We start from the raw sequence: 22500 nt of genomic DNA on the forward strand, positions 1-22500 counted from the left end.
TCTGTCTCTGTCTTTCTGTCTCTGTGTCTGTCTCTGTGTCTGTCTCTCTCTGCCTCTGTCTCTGTGTCTCTGTCTCTCTATCTCTCTGTCTGTGTCTCTGTGTCTCTCTGTCTGTGTCTCTCTGTCTCTGTCTGTCTCTCTGTGTCTCTGTCTCTCTGTCTCTGTCTCTGTCTCTCTGTCTCTGTGTCTGTCTCTCTGTCTCTGTGTCTGTCTCTGTGTCTCTGTCCCTCTGTCCCTTTGTCTCTGTGTCTGTCTCTCTGTCTCTGTGTCTGTCTCTCTCTGCCTCTCTGTCTCTGTGTCTCTGTCTCTCTGTCTCTCTGTCTCTCTGTCTGTGTCTCTGTGTCTCTCTGTCTGTGTCTCTGTGTCTCTCTGTCTGTGTCTGTGTCTCTCTGTCTCTGTCTGTCTCTCTGTGTCTCTGTCTGTGTCTCTGTCTCTGCCTCTGTCTGTGTCTCTGTGTCTCTGGCTCTGCCTTTGTCTGTGTCTCTGTCTCTCTGTCTCTGTCTGTCTCTCTGTGTCTCTGTCTGTGTCTCTGTCTCTCTGTCTCTGTCTGTCTCTCTGTGTCTCTGTCTGTGTCTCTGTCTCTCTGCCTCTCTCTGTGTCTCTGTGTCTGTGTCTCTCTGTCTCTCTGTCTCTGTCTGTCTCTCTGTGTCTCTGTCTCTCTGTCTGTGTCTCTGTCTCTCTGTCTCTGTCTGTCTCTCTGTGTCTCTGTCTCTCTCTCTGTGTCTCTGTCTCTCTGTGTCTCTGTGTCTGTGTCTCTCTGTCTCTGTCTCTGTCTCTCTGTCTCTGTCTGTGTCTCTCTGTCTCTGTCTCTGTCTGTGTCTCTGTCTCACCGTCCCTTTGTCTCCTCCCCGTCTCGCCCCACAGCCAAGCCCATCCGTCCCGGGCAGCAGCCGGTGGCGTCCCCCACCCACCCCAACATCAACCGCAGCGCCGGAGGCTTCTACCAGAACAGCCAGACGGTGTCCATCAGGGGAGGAGGCAGCGCCAAGCTGGACAAGAAGTGAGCAAGCAGGAAGGGGCGGAGTTTAGACGGAGGGAGGACGGGGTCTGTGTCCAAGCTGTCCTCACACTCATATCGTCTCTCTGTCTCTCTCTCTCTGTAGCTGAAGAGCGGCGGGACAGAAGGACACGCCCACAGTGGAAGCCGACGCCCCCAGACCCCTCAAACCCCGCCCCCTCCCTCGACAACCTGTCATTCCATCTCAGCCTCAGGCTCCTGGCTGCTGTGAGGCTCTGGATTATAAATAATTATATATATAAATATTTCCTGTCCTGTACAGCTCCGCCCCCTGCCCCTCCCCCTATCCTGACCCCGCCCCCTCCCCTCCTCCTCCTCCTCCTCCTTCATCTCTTTTCTCTTTCTGGCTATTATAAGAAAAAGACGACACATTTCATTCCCCAATCACAGGATGGTGTTCCAGCCGCAGCCTCCACACACACACACACACCTCCACACACACACACACTCACAGACACACACACACACACACACAAACAAACGCACAAAAAAGAAGCAGAGTTTGGTTTCATTCTACTTCCGTTTTTTTGGGAGGTTGTTTGTTTGTTTGTTTGTTTTTCTCTTTGCACAGTCCGTCGTGGTCGCCCTGCATCACCACCGTGCGCCTCGTTCTGCACACACACACACACACACACACACACACACACACACACACACACACACACACACACACACACATACACACACTTTGTCTTTGGTTGAGTTTCCATGGTTAAACACACACACAAAGCTGTACGGCGTGGAGCTCGGCGGTTCTGTCCGGTTTTGTTGTACAGATGTAAAGTCGGCACTACTGCACACACACACACCCCCCCCCCCCACACACACACACACACACACACACACACATAGTTTGAGTGACGTTGTAAAGGAGGAACAAAAAAAGACAAAAAAAAAAAGGTTTCAGTCGAGCCGAGCGACTCTGTAGGCGAGTTCACCTGAGGAAGAGACACTCGTCATCGGTGACATCATAGGAAGGATGAAGGAGGTGGAAGGACCAGAATGATCCAGTTTGAGCGCCGCACGCTTCCTGCCTCACCGGACGCCATCTGTGCGTCTCTGCACAGACGGGCCGGAGCGTCGGTCCTGTCCCGGTCGGGTCGCTGCTCCTCCTCGCTCCTCCTCACACTCTGAGGTGCAGGATGAGCTCCTCCCCCTCCCCCCTCTCCCCCCCCCTCCCCTAAGTATACATGTTGATAGATGAATCTAATCATGGGTGCCTCGCCTTCTTCTGATTTGTTGTTTTAAACCCCAGACAGAGCCCCGCCCCCTCTCCGCCACGGGTCAGGCTGAAGTAGTTTTAGCTCCTCCTCCTCCTCCTCCTCCTCTTCTTGCCCCTCCTCCTCCTGCTCTAAGCTCTGCTGGTTTCCTGTACTGTATCTCCCTGGTTGTCCCGTAGATGGAGGTGTGAGTCGGGCGCACACGGAGAGAAAGGTCGGCGAGGGGGCGGGGCTGCGTTCCGTCTGCGCCGCTGATCAGCCAATCAGCGAGCAGCGGCGTAACTGGGGGAGATTGATCTTCTGTCACGTGGACAATGAGTTTATTTAAGTGGATGATGTAGTCGGGGCGTAGGATTTTTGTTTTTGTTGACTTTATTGAGTTTCTGAGTGTTTTCATTTGAATTCCCTCCGTCTGTTGATTTGTTGTTTGTGTTTTGACCTTTTGACCCCCGGCCCCGCCCCTCCCCTGGCTCCGCCCCCTCTCACCTGTGTGACAAAGAGCTCATCATGATTGTAAACCCCCCCAGCATGAGAACACTAACATCTTGTGCAAGTGCAATATACTGTAAAATACACTGTCATCAGTCAGCTGGCGGGCGGGCGGGAGGAAGGGGGCGGAGCTTCCTCACAGAAACACTCCACAGCTCCGGTTCGTCCAAAAGGACACGGAGAAAAATAATCCAAGCAGTAATTATGTCTTTACAGGCCGAGGGGGAGGAGTCAACCTCCACTCACACACACACACACACACACGCTCGCACACACACACTCTAGGACAGGACAGCGTCTGGCGTCTTATCTGGACGGTCGATTCCCGCTGTGTAACGTTTGAGACAGGTGAAGACTTTGCTGCATGGTCCTCCAGATGTTTCTCCTTTGTCCTTCTTCCACAACTGGATGTCAAATGGGGGAGGGGGGTGAGGGGGGAAGTTAGGGGGGGGGGGGACAGGAAGTTGTTTGTGGCGTTAAAAAAAAAATTGAAGTGTTTTGCATTAATTCTAAATAAATAAAAAAAACTAAGTGTAGTCACTTTTTTATTACTGTGTAATAGAGGGTGGGTTTGTAAAGGAGAGGGTGAGGATCCATCAGAAGGTTCTGGATCATTCCTGGAAAAGTGGGACACAAGTGGCAGGGCTCTGAGACGGAGGGAGGGAGGGGGGACGGTTCATGAGATCACAGTTTGGGATTGACTGCATGATGTAAATGTATGTGTGATTAAATAATTATGAGAAAAACTTTGGAACTCGCCGTCCTTTGTGTGTGTGTGTGTCACAGCCAGTCCCATAGTAAACAAAGAGCACAGCGTCACAGTCATGTGCTGAATGCTGAATGTTGTCAAAGGAAGTCGTCCGGTCACTTCTTCTTTGCTTTGTGTCAGTTTGGCTGCAGGTGAAATTTGAATTCTGTCAGATGGGAACAAATATTGTGCTTTGACACGAAAGAGGCAAAACTGTGTACATGTTTACACATTTACACCCCAGACACACACACCTGTTTATTCATTACATTGAGGTGAAATGTTGATTAAGGTTGAAAGGCTGCAGGATTTCTGATATTGATGCTGGGGAAATATTACACAGGTCAAGAGAACAAATACTTAGAGACCTTTGTTTAGAAATATGGAATTAACCCTGGAAAGGAGGAAACAGACCAACTTTGAACTAACAAACGTTTGAATTCTTTCACGCTCACTTTGTCCAATACTGCCGTCGTGTGGTGGGAAAAGTTATTGTCCTTTACTTCTCTTTTAACGGCGATGTTGCTGTTGTTCTATTTTGCAACCGCAGGGTGGCGCTAACACTACGTTTACATCTTGAGCACCAGAGCCATCGGAGCAAAGAGTAAAGAAATGAGCGTTCACTCCAACGTGCCTCCGCTAACGTTGTACAGCTCACAACGGCCTAATGTGACTTTTAAGGATGAGTGACTGTCTTTTAAATGCCCGCGGATTGTTTTGTACCATATTACACGAAAACAAAAGTTGTCATGTGATATGGTACAGTTGTCAAAGTAAGCATTTTGGGTATGTGCCTCTTTTTATTTGAATATATATTAATTAAGCAAAGCTGGTTATAGGAAAGAACAATTAAATAGCATAGAAAGAGCATTCAACCTCTTAAAGGTCAAACTATTTGTGTATTATCATTTAGATGTTCGATAGTAAATGGTGAAGCGGTAGTGTTTGCGCAGTCATGGTTTCCGGATACCGGAAGACGAATCTAATCGGTCGCGGCAGACTGCTCAGGGTGACTCATCTTCCCCGCAGATCATCTTTGGCTGTACTTGCCAAAGTTGTCGGTTGTTCGCTGAGTGACCGGGAGAAGCTTTGCGTCTCAGCGGGAAGCCGAGCGCCGAGCCGCCGCCGCCACAGCCAGAGACCCGCGGAGCCGCTTCATACCGACGAGAGGGACGTTTAACTGAAGTTTAAACCGCCGACGAGCCGAACCGAGCCGAGCTGAGCCGAGTGTGTGTCCTTGTCTCTGAGGTTGAGCCGCGGCAGCAGGGACTCAGGTGAGTGTGTGTGAGTGTGTGTGAGTGTGTGTGTGTGTTTGGCACTTTGGGAATGTTTAGCGGAAAGCTAATCAGTTAGCTAACGTCAGTGACAGATTAGCTCCTGTAAACCAGGCGAGTAGTTCCATAACAAAGTTGGTCTCGATTTAAAGTCAAAGATAAAGATGAGACTCATGATCCCTCAGAAGAAGAAGACCTTTAAACACACATGTGTCATCTGAGCGGCTATGTTAGCTGTAACGCGCCATTACACCACAACATGATGTGACAACAACAATGACAGAAGGGAAAGCTATCAGGTTATAATTATGACTTAATATATGTTTATTATATGTTTAGTTTGGACGCTTGGTTGAGATCAGAACGCTTCACTGTGTGACCTGTAAGCTTTGGTGATCACTATGGTTACTAATGTTTACAGGAAGTTAGTTTCTTCACATCAAAGTGAGAGAATTCAACCCGACTGAAGTTTAAATCCTCACATTTCTCTCTCTGCTGTGTACAAAGTGACAGATCCTCTCTCTGTGTTCAAGTAGAACCTTCTAGATGATGTCGTGTTTATAATCATGGATCAAATCACAGCTGATGAAGTGAGGATGAAGGTGACAGATGCATGTGGGTTTGAACAGAGGAAGAAACAAACGTGGTGCTGGGTTTGGATCGGTACCTGTGAGCTGTTTGTGCTCTGGGTTCTTGTTTCTGGACGTGTGAGAGCATCCGGCCTGCAGCAGCTGGCTGCCGTCGGCTGAAGTGTGACAGTGGAGCCGAGGGAGTTGAGTCTGGAGCTGAGTCTAACTGGGTCAGACTGAGCCGCATCCAGGCTGGTTCTCCAGAGCTCGGGCCTGGATGTGGAGCGGCTGTGTGCAGAGGAGCGGCTCGTCTCTCTGCCGCCTCCAGATGGGACTGAAGTGGACACGCTTCAGTCAGAACGCTTCCTGTGTGTTCACGAGGAGAACACGCAGGTTTCCTGAGGCGACGGCTTTTTGCTGAGGAAGGAGAAACGTGTGAGGGTGTGTGAGGGTGTGTGAGGGTGTGTGAGGGCCCGTATGTGCTGAGAGCGGCACATTTCCACACACACACACAACAGTTCAGTTTGATGCAGCGCCGCTGCCAAAACTAAAGCTGAGCTCCGGCCTGAGCCGAGTCTGCTCCTCTTCATCACTGGTTCACCTCCTGAACCTGCAGACGCTCCTCAGGAACGTTCTGGATGAAGAGGGAGGTTTGATTGAAGGTTTGGAGTGAGTGTGTGACTGTAGGATCATCAGTCTGGGACCAAAATGAGCTGAACGGGCAGGAAGCTGAGATCTGTGCTGCTTTATGAGCTGGAGTCTCTGCTTGCTTGGACAGGTTTGCAGTAAAGACGAAGCTTCTCGGCCCTCAGAGTGAATCTGATGTTCAATACATCTACAAATACAAAAGAGTGGAAATTAAGAAGACAAACTCGTCTCTGTGTGATCATTAAGAGAGGTTTGAGAGGAGGAGTCTCAGTTTGAATGTGAGACATCTGAGACGTCTGCTTGGTGATTTACCTTAAAGCCTCTGGCAGGAAGTGAGGGAATGAAAACAGAATACCAGGGAACTGTTGAGCAAACGCCACGGCCAGCGCTCTCATCCAACACCAGCTGTGATTTACAGGCCACTGTGAGTGAGAACAGGCAGAGAAGAAGAGGAGCAGCTCTATAGAATCGGCTGCTGTGTGTCTGTGTCTGTGTGTTAGAGGGAGGAACTGTCGCTCCTCCTCCTCCTCCTCCCTCTCCTCCTCCCTCTCCTCCTCCCTCTCCTCTCCACGTCTCAGCCCAGATCTCTGCCCCTGGACACATTTTTGATGGCTTTCCCGTTTTTAGCAGAGGCCCAGTTCAGACTCACAGGGTCACAATGGCAGGTTCAGGTTTCTTTGGGTGCAGCCTCACTCTGCCTCACTCTGCCCCTCTGCCGCACTCTACCTCACTCTGCCTCACCCTGCCTCACTCTGCCCACTCTACCTCACCCTACCTCACCCTACCTCACCCTACCTCACCCTACCTCACTCTACCGCACTCTGCCCACTCTACCTCACCCTACCTCACTCTACCGCACTCTGCCCACTCTACCTCACTCTACCTCACCCTACCTCACCCTACCTCACCCTACCTCACTCTACCGCACTCTGCCCACTCTACCTCACCCTACCTCACTCTACCGCACTCTGCCCACTCTACCTCACTCTACCTCACTCTACCTCATTCTACCTCACTCTACCTCACTCGACCTCATTCTACCTCACTCTGCCCCACTCTGCCTCACCCTACCTCACTCTGCCCCACTCTACCTCACTCTACCTCACTCTACCTCACTCTACCTCACCTTACCCCACTCTACCTCACTCTGCCCCACTCTACCTCACTCTACCTCACTCTGCCTCACCCTGCCTCACTCTGCCTCACTCTACCCCACCCTACCTCACTCTACCCCACTCTACCCCACTCTACCCCACTCTACCCCACTCTACCCCACTCTACCTCACTCTACCTCACTCTACCTCACCCTACCTCACTCTACCTCACTCTAGCCCACTCTAGCCCACCCTACCTCACTCTACCCCACTCTACCTCACTCTACCTCACTCTACCTCACTCTACCCCACCCTACCTCACTCTACCTCACTCTGCCTCACTCTGCCTCACTCTGCCTCACTCTGCCCAACACTTACTCTCCCCTGAATCAGAAGGTGGTCCAGGCCCTTTTGTGTGACGCACCAATGACTGTTATTACTGTTGCCGTGGTAATATCCTGTTCTAATTGCCACCAACACTTACATCCTGCCTGCCCGGCCCGACTGTGCCACTTTATTTGGGCTTGTGGGCCGGCTTTCATCTTTGCTTTGAGCCGCTGGGGAGTGGAGGTTAAATTTAGGCCTCAGACTTTCTCACTGGATGAGTTGGACTTTATTGCAGAAAGTTCTCTAAGAGTTCCTGACCCCTAACCCTGACCCCTGACCCTATGGGCAACTGATCTGAATACATCCTGCATGCTTCACATCTAAGTTATCAAGTTTATTTGTTTACAATGTGCTTATCACAATCTGTAGCCTGTATGGAGGTCAAAGGTCAGACAGGCCGGCTGCCCCACTGGAGCCTCAATGAGGTCACTGAGGCGTCAGATTGCAGAAGCAGCCATGAAGGTGAACTACACTTCTCCTTTGAAATCTTATCCTTCTCTTTTTGTTGTTGCCCCTACCTGAGCCTTCACCCTGTGTGAGAGGATCCCAGGGACCGCCGGAGAGCCCGGGGCTGCGTCACAGAACAACTCCCATCATGCTCAGTCTCACTCCACCGCCTGCTGCCTCCCTCTCATTTAGATTTCCTCCTCCGTTTATTTGTTCTAGTTTGGCCCCCGGGCTGTTTTCACTCATGAAGCTTGATAGTGGCTCAGACGCAGCCTTGAACCTGAACGGGTGAACCTCCGTGACGGGACTGAGCTCTAGATTCTCTTTAAAGCAGCTCTGTCTCAGGGTGGTAGAGGTAGAGGGGCCTCAGCTCAGCTCAGGAGTGTTTGCTCACCGGTGACCTCATCACTGAGGTATGTGTGTGATGCTTCACGCCTGAGCGGCTGCAGGGAGAAACATGAAGTCTACATGGTCTCATTGTGAGTAAAGGTCTTAATGTGTCAGGACCCTGGCTCTCTGTCTAATCTGCTGTGCTGCTTAAGTTCCTCTGAGCCTGGCAGTCAAAGAGGATTACAGCTCTTCACTTTGAGTCTGATTCCTTTGTTCTGATTGGTTTGGGCCGGAAAAGGCCACGAAAACACAACGTTGGGTTTGTGTTGTTCTCTGAGCCGTCTTTGTGTGTGCTTGAACATGGGAATGAATGGAGTAACGTAGTATTGAGTATTGACCTCTCTTCCCGTAGCTCCGCCCACCCGGAGTACTGACATGTCACCTCTCTTCCCGTAGCTCCACCCATGAAGCCGGCGCTCCTCTGGGGCTGAGCTGCCGAGCCGTCAGTCAGAGGCAACATGGCCGACCTGCCCATCGCCCCGGGGGAGATCTACATTGAGGTGGAGTACGACTATGAGTACAAGTCCAAGGACCGCCTCATCACCATCCACCAGGGCGACTGCTACATGCTGGTGAAGAAGACCAACGACGACTGGTGGCAGGTGAGGAAGGAGGAGGGGACTAAAGCCTTCTACGTGCCGGCGCAGTACGTGCGCGAGGTCCGTAAAGCCCTCATGCCGCCGCCTAGAGGCTTCCATTACCCCTCCGCCCCCTCCACCAGCGCTCCCTCGCAGCCCGGGGCTCTGCGGGTGAAGCCCACCCACCTGGATCTGAACCACTCCCCCGAGAGCGTTCCCAGAAACGAGTCCAGCTGTCGGCGCTCTTCCTCCTCGCACTCCTCGTCCGGACACTTCACCCCGCTGAGCCAGTACAGCGACGCTCGGGGCGACCACAGTCCGGGCAGCCCCACCGACCCCGACCGCTCCCTGCCCGAGGGCCCGCCCGCCCCCCCGCCCGCTCAGAGAGGCTCCTCCAGCACGCTGCCCCGCGGCCGCGCCCACTCCCCCGACCTGATCAGGGCGCCCCTGGACGTGGACAGCACCCAGCACGGCGACTCGGCCGGCGAGAGCTCGGAGAGACGCACCAACGACTCTGAGTCTGGAGACGAGCTGAGCAGCAGCTCCACAGAACATCTCCAGGTACGTCAGACCGAGATAACGCCGTTTTCTTACGGACGTCAATCCTTCTTTCTTTACACGACCAGCTGAAGATGAAATGAGACAGCGGCGTCTCACAGTCTCTGTTCTGGTGTTGTAGTATTTTCAGCCCGAGGTGTTGCACAATACTAAAGCCACTGCTTCCCTTTGACGTGTGTGTGTTAAAGGTTATCTTCATCACCGGGGGAAAATATACAATCACAAAGTTCATGTGGGCAGTAAAAGCAGAGCGGCTCACAATGGAGCTCCTTCCCCTCCCAGCCGCTCTACGTGTCGCTGAAATGCCACATGAACCGAGGAGAAGGTCGTTCATCCACCTTGTTTTGGTTTTTGTTGGCAGTCAGTCGTCTTAATCTTGTGTTATTCTCCCTCTCTTGGCCTTTCTCCTTCTTCTTCTTCTCCTTTTTTCCTGCACTCTCTGCAGCTCTCTCTAGTCGCTCTACGCGTGTTGCATCTGCAGGCAGAGCAAAGGCCACAGAGAGTCGCTTGTTTGTGATTGGCTGTTAATGTTTGAATGAGTAGTTCCAGTAAAGAGACGGATTGTCCTCCACATGTCCAGCATGTCTGTCCCCCCCCTTTGTTTGGACTCATTTGTTGTGTGTTACATCTGTCACCTCCTCTGCTTCATGCAGAGGAGGTGCTGAGATGTGCGGCGTCATCAGGAGATCATTCACAGTCTTTGGTTGATGACTGACCCGTTGGCACCCTGCTGCTCTGTTTGATGGTGGCGTGTCCCTGCGTAGGCGTGGCGCCGTCAAAGCGTTCAGGTCGCTTGTTTGGTTTTCCTGATGCTGGTGCTCTGCAGGCTCAGGGCTTTCCTGGGCCTCCTGCAGGCGTTCTCCTCAGGGTAGAAGGTTGAGTGAAGGTTCCTGTAGCTCCTCAGTGAGACGTCGCCCACAGCGCTCTGTCCCTGCTCTGCTCTCTTATCTGCTCTACCGGAGTGGACACTGGGACTCCACTTTGTCTCTCCTTCCGTCCCCTCTCAACACCTTCTACTGTTAGCATCAAGCTCCTGTGTGTGCTGTGTGTGTGTGTGCTGTCATAACACAGTGAGGAGCTGGAGGTGTGTGTCATTACTGAGACCTTCTGCCAAACCCTAACATAAGAGTCCAGTCACCGTGGATGTGTAGATGATGAGCTGGTGTTCCTGTCTCTGAGCCTCTGGTCCTGGTTGATTGGACATGTCGTCTCCACCAAAGCAGATATTTTCCCCCTCTAGACACCAAATGTAATGGCTGTCAAGTTCTCAGTGTGTTTTAATTTGCCGCTTCACCGCACCGCCTCGTCTCTTCTGCTCTTCATCATCTCTCTTCCTCCAGGCCCAACAGCTCCTCACCTATATAAGGACCCCACTAACCTAACAGGGGGGCACTTAGTCTGTCTTCATTCAGGCTCGTAGAGGGAATCTGTAATATTCATGAACGTGTCGTCAGTCAGGCAGCAGAGTTCAGGTGTAAAGGTCAGAGTGGTGCGACCTCAAAGGAACTGGCAATCACTGGAACTTAACGGGTCTTTAAATGCACACACACGCACACGCACACGCACACGCACACGCACACACACAGACACACACACACAGACACACACAGCTCTGTCTCTCTCTGCCTCCTCTGTTATGTCACAGTCTCTTCTGCTCACTGAGTCACAGTTTGGTCCCAATCGTCCGATACTGACGACGTTTAAATGTGTGTGTGAGTCAGGATATTTAAATGTTTCATTCATTCATACTGTGGAGCTCCCTGTTTTCAAAACTTTATTAGAATAAAAAAGAGGCAAATTGTGTTGAAATGGAAAAAACAAGGACGGATTTGCTTCTTTTATCGTTCTGTCTGAAAGCAACTACTGTGTGTGTGTGTGTGTGTGTGTGTGTGTGAGGAACTGGTCCTCACATTACAGAGCTTTTCTTAATCCCTGTGTGTGTGTGTGTGTGTGTGTGTGTGTGTGTGTGTGTGTGTGTGTGTGTGTGTGTGTGTGTGTGTGTGTGTGTGTGTGTGTGTGATGTCAGCTGGGGCAGCCTTTGTAGTATATTGTACAGCTTGATGTGTGGGAGGGTCAGGGAAGAGAGAGAGAGGATCACTGAGCTCTGTGTTCTCTCTCTCTCTCTCTCTCTCTGTGTCTCTCTCCCTCTCCCTGTGTTTTTATGTAAGTGTGTGTGAGTTAAACAGTGCGTGTGGATGCGTGTGTGAGGGGGCTGTAGAGCAGTGTTTGCTGGTTGGCTCCAGTGGCGGCGTGGCCGTTGGTCAGAGAGTTTGTGAATCAGCTGGTGCTGCTGTGTTTCTCTGCATCAGCACCGCAGCCTAGAAGACTTATTCCTCTGCAGCAGCAGCAGCAGCAGCAGCAACAGCAGCAGCAGCAGCTACGGGACAGCATGTACCCAGATGAGACAGAGACGGTAAGACCTGCACGCATCTCAGCACCTCACAGAATAGACCAACCACACACACATGTGGATGCATTTAGAGTGGATGCAGATGTGTCGTCATGTCAGCTGAAGTGATGAGCTGCAGAGTGGGAGGGTTTCTTATTCTAGCACAGAAGGCTTCTGAGGTACAAAACACTTTACTGCACACACACACACACACACACACACACACATGCAGGTTGGCTGTGTTGCATTATTTGTCTCTCAGTCCATCAGTGGACTGACTGAACGACCTTAAGCTGCGCTCTGTTTTGCATCTCTCAGCTCTGTCACTTATCTGTTTGATTCCATTCGTGCATGCAGACGCTGTTAGAGCTAAACTTATCTGTGTGTGTGTGTGTGTGTGTGTGTGTGTGTGGTGTGACTGGTCGTGGTGTGACTGTGCTCAGGGCAGGCTTGTGTTCCGTTGGTTCAGCTTGAGCAGTGATCATGGCCTGGCCTGTAGGAACTCTCAGATAGCTTCTCCTGGAACCTGGAGAGACGGGGATTCAGTCGTGCTCTGAGATCTTGAAAGCGATGATGGCATGAGACGGGACAGCTCAGAGGACGCGCTAAACGCTCGCCACGCTTCGTTACATAAGCCTCCAGCTCCAGGACGTCACATTTGTTTGGACAGCTGGCTGAGCTGAGCTTGGGTCAGCAGTGATGAGGAGGAGGAGGAGGAGGCAGAGTGGCAGGCTGAAGAGTCAGGGATGTTTATTTGTGCTCACAACCAAATACAGATTGACCTGCAGCCTCAGTAGAGTTATTAATAACAGTTAATAATGGATTTAGTGGCCACATGAATGTAGTATGTGCTTTAATGTAAACAGTTTCCTCAGAGGTCCTCTCTTCTGTCTCTACGTGAGGCGACTCCTGCTCACACACACACGTGTGTATCTGACCACACACTGGATGACACGAGGCCACGTTAGGTCGTCTAATCTCCTCCTCCGTCATAAATGAAGGTTTGCTTGATGCCCTGCCCATGTGTACTCACTCTGGCCTGGTTGATGACTTTCAGCACTGTAATGTCTCAGAGTGCACTTTGTCCCCAATCAAGCTCTGAGTCACAGACTTGAAACTCAACCACAGAGTTTATAGTTTATGGTGTAGCTCTTGATGTTCTTGATGTGTTTCTGAGGAACCTTCTCGTACGTTCTCAGACTCCTAAGCCAAGGCTCCTTTGTCATTCAGCGTCACTTGTGTCAGTGAGGGCGACGCTGAGCTCACGTTCCAAGGCGTGGAATGTTGAGGGGGGGTGTGTGAGTGTGTGTGTGTGTGTGTAGGAGCGGTGCATAGATTGCGACGGCTCAGCGGCGCTCTGTGGGTTCCTCTGCTTCTAAAGCTCAAAAGAGGACAATGACCTCTGGTCAGCTGGAATCCTTTAGCCTTCAATTACAAAGACCGTCTCTCTATCTCTATCTCTGTCTCTGTCTCTGTCTCTGTCTCTCTCGCTCTCTCGCTCTCTCGCTCTCGCTCTCTCTCTCTCCAGAGCTTAGAGACGACTTCTTACTCACGCCACTCCTTTAAGGTTTGATGTCAGTGGGTCAGTTTGGACAGATGAGCTTCTTTCATGTCCATGTGGCTTTAGTATCTATGCTCTTAGCTGGTTGCCGTAGTCACAGAGGTCAGAGGTCAGGGGATAACGTGTTGTAGAGTTGGATGATTCCATCTCTGCTGTGTCTGAACTTACCGGCTTAGTGAAGTGAAGGATGGAGCTCTAGATCTGATTTATAATAACAATAATATAATTACAGCTTATTATTTTAGTGTATATAGTTTAATCTGATATAATAATATAACATTATTCAGCAGATGATTGCTGAGGAGTTGTTTTGTTGTTGTCACTCACTCCTCACTCACTTGGGTTTAAGGGACACACACTGCGTGGACCCCAAACTGTCAGGACCCCCACACTGTCTGGACCCCCAAACTGTCAGGACCCCCACACTGTCAGGACCCCCACACTGTCAGGACCCCCACACTGTCTGGACCCCCAAACTGTCAGGACCCCCACACTGTCCGGACCCCCACACTGTCTGGACCCCCACACTGTCTGGACCCCCAAACTGTCAGGACCCCCAAACTGTCAGGACCCCCACACTGTCAGGACCCCCACACTGTCTGGACCCCCACACTGTCTGGACCCCCAAACTGTCAGGACCCCCAAACTGTCAGGACCCCCACACTGTCAGGACCCCCACACTGTCTGGACCCCCACACTGTCTGGACCCCCACACTGTCAGGGCCCCCACACTGTCTGGACCCCCACACTGTCAGGGCACCCACACTGTCAGGGCACCCACACTGTCAGGGCCCCCACACTGTCAGGGCCCCCACACTGTCTGGACCCCCTCTAGATAATGCCTGACCACAAGATGGAGGATGATCAACCCTGCCACATTCTAAGTCCAGCTCCTCCCCTGCAGGATAAAGTGTGTTTGTCTCATTGTGCCAGGTTGAGGCGACTCTTCCTCCTCCCCCTGCCTCCTGGTGATTCATTACTAAATAGATTTCCAATTTGACCTGTTTGGCCCTCGCTAACAACATTCTAGCAACTGAAAAGCTTGCGTTTTTTTTCGAGAACGCAAGCAAGAACAGAGGGGTTAATAAGAGCGCTGCAGCTCCTGGTATGAGGAAGGAGAGAGGAGCAGAGCCTCAGTGAGCCTGCAGCTCATTGTTCTGCTCCATGAGACACAGGTGACGCTCACAGGTTAGGGTTTGATCCCACACTCTGGTTTCTGCTAGTGTGTTTAGCTCCAGAGATCCGTCCCTCTATCCTGTATGAATCAGGCAGGAAATGTATTCAAGCACCACACCTGTGTGCCATCACCAAGCGTTTGAAATCCTCTTCAAGCCTTTTTGGTTTCATTCCAAACATGACTCCTCATCCTGTTCTGTGTTTGTGTGTTTGTGTAAGTCCATGTGCCGTGCCTGAGTTGGACTGTGTGTGTGTGTTTGTGTGTGTGTGTGTGTGAAATAGCCAATAACTATCTGTGGAATGTTCCTCTGGCGTAGCTCCCTGCACTTCGCACTGAACTCTCCCACAGAGAGCGCCAGGTGAGCCAGGTGAGCCCCCCGTGTCTGGTGGAACTGGTTTGAGCTGAGCAGGTTCCTGTGCCTCGTTCTGGGCTGCCGTCTGCAAACCCACAGATACAGCGTGCACACTCAAGACCAGAAATACAGGTTCAGACCATGTGAACGGGTGGATTCTGAAGAGAGGGAAAAGCAAACTGTGCTTTTCAAGTGCAGTGGAATTTAAGATCATCTGGATGACTGGCCTTGTGACATTACACAACTGTCTGCTTACAAGATCCTTATCCTCTGTTGTGTCACCAAGTAAACAGTATTTAGTAGTAGTAGTAGTAAATAGTATGGACTCTGTGGTCGTTCTTTGACTTCTTTCCCTCACTGTGTAGTTGGGTTTGTAGCTGTAGAGACACAAACCCCCTGCAGCCCCCGGCCTGTGATTTGTCTGTGTTAGTTGAGCAATTTTGTTCACTTTTCCATCTAGCTAGAACTTTAGAATAGAATTGGACCATTGACCAACATTTGGTCTGCGTGTATTATTACATCTTGTCTCTCTTCCGCCTACAGTTCAATGTTATAGTTCTCTGTTAAGTCTGGTTTGTTTGGATTGAGTGTAGTTGTTCCCTGACAGTCTTGTAGCAGGTGGATGTTCTAATGTGTCTTGTCATTGGCCCTTTGTTGTGGGGAACACAATAAGCTGTCCAACAACAAGTCCCATGCTGCTCTCCCCTCTTCAGGTGTTCCTTAGCTCAGGGGCGTGTCACCAAATCACTCTGAGGTTTGTTTCACCAGCAAAATACCAACAAATCTCTCCACATCACCTTTTTCTCAAATCTACTCTTTGTTTCCTTGGTAACGTGTCAGAGATCAGCTGGGTAACAAACGGCTGTAGCTAAAATTCATACCAGTCACACGTTGCAACAGTTTTTTGCGGGCACATTCTAACCTTTCAGTTGAACAGGTTGGAGCAGGTTTGGGGGAAGCAGCCGGATTTTCCAGGTTGGCCGTTCCTCTGCGCTGCACGGCGGTTGCAGTCTTTCACTCCTTCCTGTCTCCTTGCTTATTGGTGTGACCTTGAACTGTTTGCCTTCCTGCCTAAGTCTGAAGGGTTCCATCTCAGTCACCCCACAGTTCTTCATCATGTGGGGACCGGATGTGAAAACGTGGAGGGGGGGGGGGGGGGGGGGTTTAACTTCAAATTCAAGACGCCTCATCTGATAGGCTGACAGTGATTCAGTTCCCTGCTTTGCCTCCTGCAGGGCTTTCTGCTTGTACCAATTTCCTCCATTTAGGCCCCCTACATTTTTAATCTCTCCAGGGTTTGGTGGTTTCCTTCTCCCTAACAGCAGCAGTCTCTTTTCTAGCCAGCGTCTTCTTTCCTTGATCTAATGATCAGTCTTTTTTTTTTTTACAAGCTGAGGTCCTGACATGCCACAGCCTGAATTTGCGATCCATCTCTCTGCCTCAGTCTTCCTCATACCTGCCCTGGACTCTCCTCCCCCTCCTCCTCCTCCTCCTCCTCCTCCATTAAAGTGTGTGCTGTTGAGGCGTGTGGCACCAAGGACATCAGGACACGTGGCCTTCTCTGTAGCTGGAGGAGGTGGAAAGTGTTGGAGTGGATTTTTCTCCCTGCACATTCTTTGGCGTGTGCAGCGACAGGTCCATACAAGCTCCTTTCTGTTAGAGGAAGGGCGGCGTTGCTGCGAAAGACGGCGTTTGATGCCGAAAGAAAAGACGATGGAGAAAAGAAACTGAGGAGAAATAAGGTTAAAGATGTCATAGAGAGATGAATGAGTAGAGGACAAGAGAGGAAGAGATCCAAGAGTGAGACTAGACTGCTGCTCTGCTCTGAATGGGATGGATTTGGATCAAACATATTGGTTTTTAAGATGGATCTGGACCAAAGTGCACTTATTGATAATCTGTCACTGCATAAAAACTCAAACAGCATCAGAGACAACCTCTTATCTTCCAATATTGATATAACTGGAACTGCAGCAGCATTGGAACAGGTTCTCCTCTGTGCTGTGCCTCACCCTCTAGTCTACACTCTGTGGCTTTAAAGGGACAATGACAGGAACAAGGCCTCATGGGTCAAAGCCCCCTCACGTATGAAGACCGCCGCCACTCTGGCATCTAAGCGTGTTTACAGTAGCACATCGACTCAGGGATCCTCTTCATGTGAGCTGGCGTGAGAGTTTTTCAAACGTCTAAAGCTAAGAGGAAGTCCCAGATGACTGTAGCATGGTAGTGCTGAAGGTCACAGGAACAGGCTTAAGATGTTGTCAGCATAAAACGTGTTTGGGAAAAAAGGAATGTATGATAAAGGAGTAATGATGACACTGCATGACACGGCAAAAAAAGAGCTTAGTAATATTTTGGGAAGTCTCACTGTATTGAGTTCAAGTAAGTTCTCTTCTTTGTAGCTGTAAGAGGACTCAGAGTCTGTAGGTTGTTCCCCTGTTACTTCTCTGTATTTAAGAGCTCTGGAGCAAACATGGACTCCGCTTGTAAATGGTAATAACCTTCAGAATGGGAGGAAGCTACTTGTACCTTTGTCATCTGGCTCATGACCCAATTGTCCCTAAATGAATAATGTGGTTTGTGTGATTCTGTCTCCCGGCTCTTTGACTGAGTGACCCAGCTGATCTGTGTGCTGCCTGTTAGTCGGCTCATCAGTCACTACATTGTCACGTGACGCCTTGGCTCTGTGTTAATGTATGTATTCTTTAGGTTGACCCATTACAGCCTCGTATCTCTCGTCTGACCCTTTGCTTCTTTGGTAGGGCAGCTGTGTCGCAGCCCGATGAATGAACTCTGTCTGAATCATTCTCACTCTGGCTTTGTCTCCAGCTGAGCCGTGCATCATGGCTGCGTTGTGTCCCTGTCTGCTGGCTTAAAGGCCATACAGCCTCATTCATGTCTTTGAATGGATATGGAGACATTTGGCCTGATGGCCTTGAAGGAACTGCGTCTGTGTGTGCAGGAATAATACACAGTGCTGTTCTTTCCCACTGGGTATAGTTTGAACTTATTCAGTGGACCAGCTGAGCCGCCGTGCTCAACAGTAAAGCTGTGTCCCTTGTTATGTGATCTGACAAAATGGGAAGGGCAGGAAACTCATATGTGTGTGTGTGTCTGTGTGTGTGTGTGTGTGACCGCTACAACACACTGGTTTCCAAAGTACACTGACCGAGGGTTTACAGCTTTATTCATTGGACCAATAAAGCAAATGTGTTCATTCACCTCTTTGTTTTCAAATGAATTATTTATTCACTTATGGACTAATATTGACTGAATGAACTGAAACGGCTTTGAATCTTTGTTGCCAGAGTCAAATCTATCATTTTGTTGACGTTTCCATGAGCGTTACTGTCTGCTCACTTTCAACAGAAGTCAAATCACAACGTTTGTGTAGAAAAGTCACTCTGTTAGTGAAGTGAAGGCCCGACTGTTCCACTTGTTCTGTTTATGGACCCATGGATAGGAAATTGACTGAATGTGCCACAAGGGACTGAGAACACACCCACACACACACACACACTCCCACAATCCCACACTCTCCTGCCCACACACACACACACACACACACACACACACTAATGTAAAAGCAGCTATCTGATCTGCTGTATCTCAGTGTGTTTACTGCTTGTTGAAACTTTGATTGACACATATTAACACCATAACTGATGTATTCTCACAACCATCATGTAAACAACACAGTTAGACTAAGGCCAACTTGAATCAAGCCTATTTTACTAACATACCTACATACAGTTTGTATATTACATCATCTATTTATGTCTTACTCTCCTTTTAGTCTTAACTGCAGACGTAAATCTGAGAAGCGTTGACATGGAGTTACGCAATGGCTAATAACAAAAAATCTATAGCTGTCAGGGCTGATTTAGGCTCCAAATCGATGAATAGACTAGAGAGTGAGTGAGTGAGAGAGTGTGTGAGTATGTGTGTGTGTGAGTGAGTGAGAGTGTGTGAGTGAGAGTGTGTGTGTCTGCTCAGGACTTTCATTCAGCATTCTGTTGTCTGTGTCCTGAGCAGCAGTCGCTCTCATACACCTGCTGCCTTCTTACATAGTGACAACACACACACACAGACACACAGACACACACACACACACAGACACTCCCGTCCTTAGTGGACCCCCTCGCCCTCTGGCCCCAGCCGTCCTCTGTGCCGTAGAGTTAGTGTCATTAGCTGCGGCCGGTCCGATAGACGGATTTAAGAGCGGATCAATGATGGGTTTGAGGCTCTCTGCTGTTTTGCTGCACTGCGCTGCTCTGTGGCCTCGAATGACAAATGACATCACCGCTGCTCTGTCACTCACACAAGGCTGTGCACACATACACACAAACACTGATACTTCAAGGCCGATGCGCCGCATTCTGGAGCAGGAAGCTGAACCTTCGCCTTGTCGTCTGCGGTGATGAGCGTCGGAGAACAATGAGGCTCTGCTCTCTCCCTCAGGGAAGAGAGTGAGAGCGGAGGCATCAGTGACCCAGCCTGCAGGGGAATTAGGCTCTGATCCCCCCTGAGAGGTCAGAGGGCACCCAGCCAACTGCTGCTCCAGATGTACCAGCATATGGTCACACACCCAGAGCAAACACACACCCATACACGCACACACACACACATTCCACAGCGTATATGGTGGAGTGTTACATCTCTGAATGCTGCATCATTGAAACTCATGACAGTAAACGTTCTTACACACAGCTGATACACACACAGGTGTGAGAGGACAGGCCTCCTTTACTTTCATGCCTCAGCCAAGTCAAATATGTTTCGAAAGGGCGATACACTCTGTACCTTTTACACATGTTGATCAGTCAGTGTGTGTGTGTGTGTGTGTATGTCTGACCCGGTTCCTGCTGTAGTTGGACCTGGTGGCCTGTGGCCCGTGGGTCGGACTCGGCGCTGCCTTGGCGGTTCTGTGACTTCAGCTCTGAACCTGATGAAGTCATTTAGGCCCGGCTCACCTCAGGGTGCAGCCTGTGTGTGTGTGTGTGTGTGTGTGTGTGTGTGTGTGTGTGTGTGTGTGTGTGTGTGTGTGTGTGTGTGTGTGTGTGTGTGTGTGTGTGTGTGTGTGTGTGTGTGTGTGTGTGTGTGTGTGTGTGTGTGTGTGTGTGTGTGTGTGTCTCTCTTCTGGTTCATTGTCTCTCTGACGCTTTTCTCCTTTTCTATGGGATTGCACAGCCGTTGTGTAAGAGCCGGGGTGGTTCCAGTCTTTTGTGTCAACCTGCAGTTTGTTTGTCCACAGTTGGGTTCTCTTTCCTATTGTGCCTCTCAGTCACTGTGAGGGCCGACACACACACACACACACACACACACACACACACACACACACACACACACACACACTGGGGGTTTAACAGGATCCCATGCTTGTGTTTTATGTGATTGGCAACATAAATAAAGGCTGAGAGAGTTGAGTTTCCATAGTGAAGGGCAGCTAAGTTAGTAGTAGTAGTTAAATTGGAGAACAGCCAATGACATCATCAAGTAAATGGAGGTGTTTGATGTGTTGTTGTTGTTGTTGTTGTTGCTCCTCTCTGAGCCCTTAGTGTGTTTACATTTATCTATACAGGCGTCTGATCAGGAACTACAGCATGTTTACCTGCGCTCTGATACAAACTGCTGCCTTCCTCTCTCACATCACACACCCCTCCCTCCCTCCCTCCCTGTCTGTCTGTCTGTCTGTCTGTCTGTCTGTCTGTCTGTCTGTCTGTCTGTCTATCTTGATGGCATTAAGCTTTATCTGTAGTGTGAATGCCAAAGGGAAGCTGTGAAGAAACGTTTCCTCCTGATGTCTGAGGCCTGCTGAGGCTCTCTGACTCAGTCTGACTAAAACCTAAATGAACACGGAAGAAGTGGAGAGCTCTCTGCCCTACATCTCTGTGTGTGTGTGTGTGTGTGTGTGAGAGCATGCTAGACCGTGTGTGAACATGTCTAACTCACACCTGTACAGGCTGGCACACACTCCAGTCTGTGTGTGTGTGTTTTGTGTGTGTGCGGCCCTGGTATGCAGCAGAGCAGGTTGGTCTGTGTCACGTGGAGAAGGAAACAGGAGAGGATGGGGAAAGAGGAAGCCCCTCCCCCTCTGCTTCACCGGCTCCTCCCCTTTCACAAACTATGCTGCCATGCTGCCACCCAAAGGACGCTGTGTGTGTGTGTGTGTGTGTGTGTGTGTGTGTGTGTGTGTGTGTGTGTGTGTGTGTGTGTGTGTGTGTGTGTGTGTGTGTGTGTGTGTGTGTGTGTGTGTGTGTGTGTGTGTGTGTGTGTGTGTCAGAGTCGTCATCTCCGTCTCTCGACCACATCCAGGCATTATGGGATGTTTGGCACTGGTTGACCTCAGCGGTAGAGCGTCCTCTATTGATGCTGCGTCTGCTCTGTCCTCTCCAGATGTGCCCCTCCAGCTGCTCTGGGAACATTCCACAGCTGCTCTGGGGTTAGAAAATAGCCTCTGTATTTTTAATGAGGCGACCTGGGCGAGGCAGCCTGAGGTTACATAAGAGCAGAATGAGCTGAGACCTCACCAGAGCCGCCTCACTACCCACAATGCCCTGCTTCTCCTGCCATCGGTCAGGTGTCCACATTAGAACTCTCACTCTCTTCCTCCTCACCTCCTCACCTCCTCACCTCACAGGAGCTTCAGAAGGTTCAGATGATCTAAAGTCCCTAACCCAGTAAATAAAGAACGTGTCTGAAGAACTGAGCCTGATGATTGGACTTAGTTTGTTCCCACTGCGAGTTAAATAAAACCTCTTTGAAACCTGTTTTTGTGGTGAGAGAGCGTCTGTGTGGTTTCCTGCCACGTCATTCAAACGCTTTACTCACAGGCCTGTTTGGTTTAGTGGCTCAGGTCAGAGTGGGAAACTTCTGGAGCAGGAACTTCCTCATTTACTGATCCATCAGGCCGACTCAGCACAAAGTCTGTCTGTGTGGAGAACGACACACAAGACACACACATCACACAAGACACACAAGAGTCAGGCTGCCATGATCCGCCTGAGGAAGAGTCTGCTCCGGCCAATCAGGTCACACAAGGAGGAGGAGGAGGAGGAGGAGGAGGAGGATGTTGCATTCACCTGTTGTTCACCACCTAAGGTAACATTCTCCTTTATAGACAGAGCTTCATCCTTTCTTCAGACCTACAGACTGAAGACTTCATCTCAGGCTGCTCTTCAGCGTTATGTGTGTGTGTGTGTGAAGATGCAGTGAGTTTCCCTCCATGTTGTGTTGGGACCTGAACAGCTTCCAGTCTGTTCTCCTGCCACAGCCCGACCATCGTGCTCGGCCACTCGCTGCATAACCAGGAGATCTGTAAAATAAAGAAATGTCTGAAAGTGAAGTCACGTCTCTAAACAGACAGACTGAATCTTTTACTGAGTTGTTTCAAATATAAATCAGGGTTGTGTGTTTCTCTCCATGAGCCTCATCTCTGTCACTTTCTACTGTCCAGGACCTTTATCAGACTCTTTATTGACGGTTGAGAGCCCATGTTGATATTTGGTTTCACTTCCTTCTTTCTGATGTAACGCCGGCGCTTCCTTCCTCTGCTCTCCTCCCTTCCCTGCTCTCCTCTCCTCTCCTCTCTGCTCAGCCTG

General features: G+C 50.2%; 2 protein-coding genes across 7 annotated transcripts in view; both read left to right on the top strand.

Annotated features, from left to right (window-relative positions):
- Positions 1 to 1964, top strand: part of LOC142988389 (kinesin-1 heavy chain) — a 12525-nt gene extending 10561 nt beyond the window's left edge. Inside the window, exons 24-25 of the mRNA XM_076137554.1 lie at positions 865 to 1000; positions 1104 to 1964. Coding sequence (XP_075993669.1) covers positions 865 to 1000; positions 1104 to 1107 — 140 coding nt within the window. The 3' untranslated portion in view covers positions 1108 to 1964. The remainder of the gene's footprint in view (positions 1 to 864; positions 1001 to 1103) is intronic.
- A 2537-nt stretch (positions 1965 to 4501) lies between these two features.
- LOC142988382 (rho GTPase-activating protein 12-like) overlaps positions 4502 to 22500 on the top strand; it is a 26242-nt gene continuing 8243 nt past the window's right edge. For 4 of the 6 annotated variants that reach the window (XM_076137541.1, XM_076137543.1, XM_076137542.1 and 1 more), the window contains exons 1-2: positions 4502 to 4749; positions 8681 to 9423. In XM_076137541.1, the coding sequence (XP_075993656.1) occupies positions 8743 to 9423 (681 nt within the window). In that variant the 5' untranslated portion in view covers positions 4502 to 4749; positions 8681 to 8742. The remainder of the gene's footprint in view (positions 4750 to 8680; positions 9424 to 22500) is intronic. The other 2 variants (XM_076137545.1, XM_076137546.1) reach the window with 1 other exon arrangement.

This window comes from Genypterus blacodes, unplaced genomic scaffold, assembly GCF_046128005.1.
Source record: "Genypterus blacodes isolate CSIRO-AG114 ecotype Tasmania unplaced genomic scaffold, CSIRO-AGI_Gbla_v1 ptg000325l_1, whole genome shotgun sequence".
Classification (NCBI taxonomy): Eukaryota; Metazoa; Chordata; class Actinopteri; order Ophidiiformes; family Ophidiidae; genus Genypterus; species Genypterus blacodes.